Source organism: Squalius cephalus (assembly GCF_949319135.1).
Source record: "Squalius cephalus genome assembly, chromosome: 16".
In the NCBI taxonomy this organism is placed as follows: domain Eukaryota; kingdom Metazoa; phylum Chordata; class Actinopteri; order Cypriniformes; family Leuciscidae; genus Squalius; species Squalius cephalus.
Genome location: NC_137137.1, coordinates 2,996,737 through 3,006,005, shown reverse-complemented (window position 1 = coordinate 3,006,005; position 9,269 = coordinate 2,996,737). Strand labels below are relative to the sequence as shown.

Sequence of the window (9,269 nt, the reverse complement as noted above, 5' to 3'; positions counted from 1 at the left end):
CGCGCAGCGCGATTTTATTCACGCTGCTAGGCAGCCTGGATACCATGGACCAGATTTTCCCCTCAAAAAGGGAACCAATCACAGAACGGGGAGGGAGCAGCAAGACGATGACACCGAAGCAGTTTGTTTATATCTATGGATCCAACATGGCATCAGACGCAAAGTTACCTTTCGATGCAGCCTTAGATAGTGTTCTAAGTAGTTTAGAACGCAAGTTTATTTCGTCTTCTTCCTCGTCGAATTTCTGTCGCTCTACATAGTCATCTGGTATAATTGAAACGATTGGCTATGAGCTACGTACAGGCGCATTTGATAGACATTCGTAGCGCCCAATAAACGGCTCTGGGCATTCGTAAACTATGCCTCAAATACGAGAAAATGAACAGTGAGCCAGGCTAGGCAACAGGCAGATCAAAAGTAAAAAATACAGATCTATGGTCATACAATTGTCTTCTATAGTCACACCACTAAGAGACACACCCAGAGATAAAATTAGATCAAGAATGTGACCATGTGTGTGGCATCATGAAAGGACTGCTTCTCCTGTTTATTTAGTTAGATAAGGACCCAGCTAACACAAATAAGTTGTCAGAACGTTTTGCTAACATTCCCATTAGGGTAGGAAAACGTTATTTCGGAATGTTTTTTAAACATTGAAAAAGTCCAGTTTTTTTTAATGTATTAAGAATGTTTTTTCTTGGTTAATGTGAACGTTAAAGGAACATTCCATTCACTCATTTTAAAAATGTTATTAAAACGTTATTTCTGAATGTTTTTTAAACGTTGGAAACATTCAATTCTTCATTTTGTAAATGTTATGAAAATGTTATTTCTGAATGTTTTCTTAACGTTCCAAACATCCAGGTTTTTTTTAAGTATTAAAGAACGTTTTTTTCTTTGTTTATGTGAACGTTAGAAGAACATTACATTCTATAATTTTGGAAATGTTATGAAAGCGCTATTTCTGAATGTTTTCTTAACATTCCAAACATCCGTTTTTTTAAAGTATTAAGAATGTTTTATGATTTTGGTAATGTTATGAAAACGTAATTTTTTTCATGTTTTCTAAACGTTCAAAACATCCAGTTTTTTAAAAATGTTTTAAGAAGGTTTTGTCTAAACATTTATACATAACTTTTAAAGGATGTTAGTGAACTTTATGGGAACGCTCTCTTAAGGTTATAAAAAACCTAACTTGCAGGGAACGTTCTGGAAAGCTCTCTTTAAAATATACTGTAAAATAAAACCTAAAAATAACCTGCAGGGATCTTGAAAGTTCTCTTTAGGTTATAAAAAAAGAACCTACAGAGAACGTTCCTAGAACGTTCTTATTTGGTTCCCAAAACAATAACCAAATGGGAACCATATGGGAACATTAGGGGGAAAGTTCTGTGTTTGTTGGGTTCTTTGTTAGCTGGGATTGAACCTAATGCATTACACTAATCAATCAGGTTTTTGAATTTCCATTCGGTAACAGCATTTCATTCTCTCACTGTCTTTCTATCACTCACAACTCTGCGCATGCGCTCCATTCCATGCCATCTTTACACCAAACATCCAGCGTCTCCAGGCAACCATTAACCATTAATCCAGCTAACAAAAATAAGTTGTCAGAACGTTTTGCTAACATTCCCATTAGGTTAGGAAAACGTTATTTCGGAATGTTTTTTAAGGATTGAAAACATCCAGTTTTTTTAATTGAGAACGTTCCCTGCAGGTTATTTTTAGGTTTTATTTTATAACCCAAGGAAAACCTTCCCAGAAGGTTATTTTTAGGTTTTATTTTACAGTATATTTTAAAGAGAGCTTTCCAGAACGTTCCTTGCACGTTATAGTTTTTTTATAACCAAAAGAGAGCGTTCCCATAACGTTCACTAACGTTCTTTAAAAGTTATGTATAAATGTTTAGACAAAACATTCTTAAAACGTTTTTGAAAAACTGGATTTGAACGTTTAGAAAACATAAAAAAAATATGTTTTCATAACATTTCCAAAATGAGAAAACTTTAATACTTAAAGGGCACCTATTATGACTCTTTTCACAAGATGTAAAATAAGTCTCTGATGTCCCCAGAGTATGTATGTGAAGTTTTAGCTCAAAATACCCAACAGATAATTTTTTACAGCATGTTTAAATTGTAATTTTTTGGGGCTCAGAAAAACGTGCCGTTTTAGTGTGTATCCCTTTAAATGCAAATGAACCTGCTGCTGCCGGCACAGGGGGCGGAGCTTCACGAGCTCGCACTCAGAGCCAGGACAATCTCATCTGATCATATCAGAACAGAAACTCTCAGTTGCGGTGTTCATTTCGTCTCAGAGTCGGACAATAATGCCCACAGAGCCAGAGAATATATGCTGTATGGAGATAGAACAGGTATAGTTTAGTTTAATTATGGTTATAACTTATTTGTCATCTGCTTTTATCCACTATTAAAACAAGCCTGCTGTAGCAAAACCCGTCCGAATGATGACCAAAATATACTGATGAGTTCAGTGAAGTTTACTGTACATCACACAAAAGATGAAGCGTTAGTTTTACTCCAGAGAATCACACCGAATAAACACAGTATAAGAAGTGAGCATTAAAGTCTTATCCATAAACTCTCTCTCTCCCTTTCATTATCATCAACATACACAGCGAAGTACACAAAACACTCGTTACAACTAACAGTAAACAAATATACACACCTTTTCAGTGGGTGCTTAATAAACTGGTAAACCTTATATCCGTAAAATGACTCGATGAGCTGTCATAAAGTGCGCGCTCTCACTTTCATTTCTGCCGTGATCAGTCACGTTAGTCCTGTCGCTCCGGAGAGTGTAAGCTGGATCACAAACTGTACAGATCCATCCTTGAGTAACAACGAGAGTAAATGAAGACTGCTATGTTCATTCTTACATCCAACAACAACACACCTCAATCGCTTAGGAGACATTCTTGTCTACAGCTGCTCAAGCGTCAAAACAATGGCGGACTGTGTCCAGCTCACTCAGGGTGGGTCTACGCTAAAACTGCAGTGTCAATCAACAGTCGTGGGAGGGGCCTGTGCAAAGTGACGTCACATTGCCCGAATCTGAGAACAGCTTGTTCTGAGACAGTGCTTATGATGTATGGGGATTATAAAAAAAGCACTAGGTGGATTTTTATCATTATAGGGTGGTTGTGTACACACACTGCCAACACACATTGATGTTCAAACACCATGTAAAAGTGAATTTTGCATAATAGGTGCCCTTTAAAAAAAAAACGGTTGTTTGGAACGTTCAGAAAACATTCAGAAATAACGTTTTCATAACTTAATGGGAATGTTAGAAAAACATTCTAAGAACATATTTTTGTATCTGAGAATGTTGTTCTATGAACGTTTTCTCTCAATAGTATGAGAACATCAGTCAAGAACAAATACCATCACAAGGACATTCAATGAACGTTGTTCTAAGAACGTTTTTACTCAACATTATGAGAACATCACAAGGACGTTTATTGAACGTTGTTCTAAGAACGTTTTTACTCAACATTATGAGAACATCACAAGGACCTTCCATGAACGTTTTTATAAGAACGTTTTCACTCAACATTATGAGAAAATCAGTCAAGAACAAATAACATCACAAGGACGTTCTAAAAACTTTGTTCTAAGAACTTTTTTCTCTCAACGTAACGAGAATGTATTTTAGCTCTATAAACATTATAAGAATGTTCCAGACACATTATCTGATAAACGTTTTTTACTAACATTAACATTACATTTACATAACTTTTACATAATGTTAGTGAAAGTTATGGGAACATTCCCTGTTAGCTGGGGAGATAGGGTATGTTATTGTATGTTTGTTTCTTTTATTTTATGATTCATAGGGAAGTTAGTTTCTGTTTGTTTGTTGTTTTGGCATTAGCTCACCCCTGAAGATTTTGCTTCAAATCTTTTCCTTGTTTGTTTGATTCTTTCTTTTCAAGTGATTGTTTTGTAAAATTTGAAGTACACCGCTCTGAAGACAAACAAGAGAGCAAGAAAAGACAATAAAAAAAGTCTAACTAAGAAGTATTGTTTTGTTGTTTATGTTACATCCCTGACCTAGGCCAGAGACTGTAACACATGAAATGTCACACCTGTTATTTAGGCTATAACCTGACTGTATTTTTTATTTTCATTGAAGTTGTTGATCTAGTTTAGCTGGTTCAGGTTTGTTTGGATGAGCAGAGGCGGCGTTTCGAGGCGTCAGAGGCAGTGTACACATGAGGTTATCGGCGATTCTGCGTTGAGTTTCCATATGTTTTTAGACTTCTGTCTTTACATAGTGCGGTCCTCTCGCGCGGAACACAACTACAAATTTCTGTTAATGAAGGGCTCTTAAAGAGGTAAGAAGTTGAGTTCTCTATTCATTCCAAACATTCTGTACAATTTGAGTCTTATCTAATTGTAAGAGTCAAATGTTTTAGCGTTTAATATGGAGGCATTTGTTTTTATTCTTGTTTATGTTCGAGGCTGATCATTTCCTTTTTATTTTTGTTTTTAGATCAGACAATGTCAAATCGTCTGGCTTTAATAGTGACGCTGGCTTGTATCATCTCTCTGAGCGTCATGTTTTTCTGGTTTACACCTCCAAAAAACTGTCCTCTTCCACTTCCTAGACCTGAACAAAAGAAGTCTCCCGAGAGCAAGAGTTCTCTTCCTGATACAGTAGAAGACAAACCTCTTCTTCTACTATGGGTCTGGCCTGAAAATTACAGGTTTGACTTCAGTGACTGCAAAAAGTTTTACAATATCGATGGTTGTCAGTTGACGGATGATAGATCACTCTACACCAATGCAGACGCTGTCATGGTTTATCACAGGGGCATCAGTTGGGACCTGACCAACCTTCCTCCATCTCCTCGTCCTCCGTTCCAGAAGTGGATTTGGTTACATTTGGAATCACCGACCAACACTCAGAAAATACCAGGTCTGGAAAACCTGTTCAATCTCACTCTCAGCTACAGACATGATGCTGATATTCCTGTACGGTTGAAATTAAACACCAGGAAGAAACCAGATGAGCAGTTTGTAATTCCCAAAAAGGACAAACTGGTGTGCTGGATTGTGAGTAACAATGCTGCCTTTACAGGTGTCGGCACAAGGAACCAGTTTTACCAAGAACTCAGCAAACACATCCAAGTGCATCTGTTCGGAAGGGCTTATGCAACATTTCTTAGTTATGAGGAATACTATCCTACCCTAGCTAGCTGCAAGTTTTACCTTTCCTTTGAGAACTCCATCCACAAGGACTACATCACTGAGAAGATAAATGGGCCGCTTGCTGCAGGAACCGTCCCTGTGGTTCTGGGTCCTCCCAGAAGAAACTATGAAAACTTTGTTCCCGGCGATGCCTTCATTCATGTGAATGACTTCCCAGATGCAAAGTCACTAGCAGAATATCTGCTTCAGCTGGACAAGGACGAAGAAGCATATCGCAGGTTCTTTAACTGGAGGAAATATCTCTCTCCAACTCCTCATTTAATACTACAAACCCAAGAGTTTATTCTGGCTATTTGCACCGCCTGTGACCATATAGCACGACACAGAGAATATAAAGAAGCCCATGATATTTATGAGTGGTATTTCAATTAAAGAGATTTTGTTACATGATCCGGATACTGTATGAAAGTTTATGAAATAGAATATGTTCTGTGAAATTGTTTAATCTGATACTAAAGTTTGTAACAAATTTAAGTATTTTGATACTGAGTGGATGACTGTAAGTAGGTGAAGATGGTTGTAATTAACTACAAAATGGTTGTAGTTCTGTTCAGAAGATTTTATAATCTGCATAAATTATGTGTGTTGGTTTATTGTTCTGTTTTGTTGGGGTTCTCAGTTCTCCCTGTTTTACTTTGGTTATTATTATATTAATAAAGTTCTCCTGCACATGGATCCTGCCTTCACTTATCTCAGAGAGCACTCGGCATAACCGGTGCATATAAAAGGAAATCTAAATTTCTAATGTTCTCACCACTCATTTATTGTAAGAAAGAGTCAAAGATAAATGCACAAGTTTCATTGATTTCACAGACCTTGCTAGATTTGTTTTTTTTATAGCCACATTTCCATCTCAGTAACATGCAGGCTATACGTCACTGTCAGGTAAACCCGCTGACCTTGATTAACTAGATCAGACTTATGCCTAAAAAAGTACTACTGTAGTTTGTTCATTGCTTGAGATTTGTCTTGCAGAACATTGGGCAAGTCAGACTGCACACCAATCATTTTTCATTAAAAGCTTTTGGTTTCCATTTGGCAAAATCGAAGGTTGGCACTGTGATAAAGTTGAAGAGTTACCCTTTATGCAAATGAGCAGCGACGCAGCGAAACAAATCAAATTTGTTTAATGTTCCAACTGAATGTTTGCTTTCCAAACAAAAGCTATTCATTTTTTTCTGTCTTTACATTTATCAGATGTGGATTTTTTAATGCCTAAAAGGACTGCGGTGTTGTTATCTTCAGTGTTAAAGATAAATTTGGTGTTAAGCAATTTTTAATTTATGTCACAGAATTTTTTCAAAAAAAGTTTGTTTTACTACTGTTTTTTTGCGCTGTTTCATCTGTCTTTTAACTAACTTAAATCACATAGTCATCTGTGGGTTTATAATATAGAGATAGAGAATTCTGCGCTGAATTTAAATGCTTCAGTCGATCGCGCAGCTCTGTGTAATAATGTTCGCGTTATCGAGATCAGCCCTGGTTGCTTTGGCCGCGCACAGATAAAACAAGTTTCGTTCCGCTTTTTGAGCGTTTCCCATTTGATGTTTATCAGACGCAACGCAAATGACAGCGTATAATCAAAGAGAGTTGGGTAATTCAGTGGCAACGGTGCAAATGTTTAGTTGCACCCACCGGCACGTCTGGAGCCTCGATTTACAGTGGATCGCTATTGGCAAGTTGGGGCTATTATTTATAGAATGTGTTTAGCGGGCAACTCACAGGCACCACGCGGGATACCAGGTACCCGCGGCCACCACGTTGGAGACCACTGCTATATAGCCAACTATAACTTATTATAACTATTCAAATATAATGTAAGCAAATTTAAAAGTGCAATAGCTAGGTAAGCCTTATAAAACTACTATGTCAGTGGCTAATAGGCCGACTCTTCTTCCTCAGTTGTTGTTTTTTTACACGTAGCATATAAGTGATCGTATTAGTGCCCCTGCTGTTGGCTGTTCATATTGCTTTATTAGAATTTTTTTTGTGCCGACGGCCCTCGGTTGGACGGCCGTTCTGGACTTTTCCAGAACGCACAGATTGTCAGTCCGTCCCTGCACACATGCGAATCACCCCTGTTGTTTGCACTGATGCACCTCTGTACCATGACAGATTGTGACAGATTGCGTTTGCACCTGTCGCTGATGAAAGCCTGGATGGTCCCTTTTGTCTTTGGAACTGAGGACTCAATGCCCGTTTTTCCCAAAAACATGCTGAAACGTGGATTCAACTGACCACAGCTATAGTGGTGGGCTGATCGAGGCTTCGTGGAACACTGGAAACAGTTGAAGCAAATGTGTATTGTCGAGGCTTCGAAACAATCCCACACCGGTCTCTACGGTGACCCCTAGTGGTCAGAACAGTGTAAATGCAACATAAACCCGGGGCAAACATGGATAAAAACACCTTTTACAAATCTATTGTCCTTTTTTTTTTTAAGTAAAATCTTTCAAATGCAATTAATCATCTAATAAAATTATCAAGTGTCTATATGTTATTTTATCATTTGTCAGGTTTTTTTTTTTTTTTGCTTGTTCTATGAATGGCTCAGCTAAACAGGCCAATAAGATACTATTAACTTATTCATTTTAATTATACTAATTAAATTAAATGAGTCTAATTAAAACGTCTACAAATGTATAAAACTGATCAGAGATCAGGTAAAACCCACAGACACTTGTTCATGGTTCTCAGTGAATCCTCATGATTCATGGGTTGACAGAGATCATGAAATTTCGAAGTGTTTCAAAACAGTTAATGAAGCCTCGTGAAAGAAATCTCTTTCAAGATAATGCACAAATTCTATCCTGTCAAACATTTCCTTAGTAAGTTTAAGAAAGACATTGATGTAAGTTGCTCTTTTTGCTCTTTGCACTTGGAAACACCCCACATTTTCTGGCATTGTACTCGTGTGAAAAAGTTATGCTAAAGTGTCTATGTTTATTAAGGAAAACGTACTCTCTGATTTTGTTTTGCATTTTGAAAATGTCACTTTTGGATATTCAAAGTATGATAACAGTGTGATTAAGGAGGCTTTTGTAATTAATCTGTTAATTTTATTAATCAAATTTCACATCCATAAGTGTAAGTTTTCTAACAAAAAGCCCCTTTTCTCTCTCTTTTTTTTAACTGATGTAGCTTTCTCCTTGCGTAACAGAGCCTCAAGTTGCATTTCTTGATGCAGCTGCAGACTGTGTGAAGTGAGTACATAGGCTACGTATTAACACAGCATGATGGTTTCTCATGCAGTGCCATCTGAGGAGTCAAAGGTCATGCACATTCAACAGAGGTCTCCTGTCTTGCCCCATAGACTGAGATTTCTCTGGATTCCTTGAATCTTTTCCCAATATTATGTATAGTAGAAGGAGAAAGACCTGAATTGTTTTCAATCTTGCATTTAGAAATGTTTTTTTTTTTTTTTTTTTGACCTTTTTCTCATGAAATTTGGTGAAATCATTGATAAAATCATTGACTTATTTCTTCTAAATGCGAATTTTGTCATTGTTTTAGAACACACTAGCTAACAGATAACAGTAAGGCTGACATATTCATATTAAAAGCCAAAACAATTCATGTCTGATTTCATGGGGCTTTAAATGTATCTTGTTTTAAGGATGTTTATGTTTACAACGTATAAGTGAATTATAAGTGTATTTTGTTTTACTGCACTGGCTTTTTTTTTTTTTTTTTTCACGTTAACTTTACACACAACAAGTGATAAATCTGCCAGTTCAGTTAAACAAAATACACTAATATTCAAAATACAATCTATAAAAAAAACAAGCCTTATTTCATGCAGTATTGGTTTAATATACATTAATATATATTTTTTTTAGTTTCAAGTAAACTTTGCAGGTTGATGAGTAAGACTGAGCTGTTAAAGATGTAATCCTCTCTTTTCTTTTCTTTTATCTCTCTGAAGTGTCTTCAGAAAATCTTCTGTTATTGTCCAGGAGATGGCGCTGTTGATCTGTGTATGACTGTCTCAACACATTGACGGAGGTGGAAACATCATGTATAGAGAGCAGG

At 36.8% G+C, this 9,269-nt stretch overlaps 1 protein-coding gene across 1 annotated transcript; it reads left to right on the top strand.

Moving 5' to 3' along the window:
* The first annotated feature begins 4,214 nt into the window (after nt 1–4,214).
* On the top strand, nt 4,215–5,979 carry LOC307174234 (4-galactosyl-N-acetylglucosaminide 3-alpha-L-fucosyltransferase 9-like). Its single transcript, XM_079897963.1, has 2 exons — nt 4,215–4,360; nt 4,519–5,979. The coding sequence occupies exon 2, from the start codon at nt 4,527–4,529 to the stop codon at nt 5,607–5,609; it is 1,083 nt and encodes a 360-aa protein (XP_079754089.1). The 5' UTR covers nt 4,215–4,360; nt 4,519–4,526; the 3' UTR covers nt 5,610–5,979.
* Nucleotides 5,980–9,269: the final 3,290 nt, after the last annotated feature.

Bases quoted from the DNA above. Each gene is read 5' to 3' on its own strand.
- LOC307174234 (XM_079897963.1), top strand. From the start codon at position 4,527: ATGTCAAATCGTCTGGCTTTAATAGTGACGCTGGCTTGTATCATCTCT.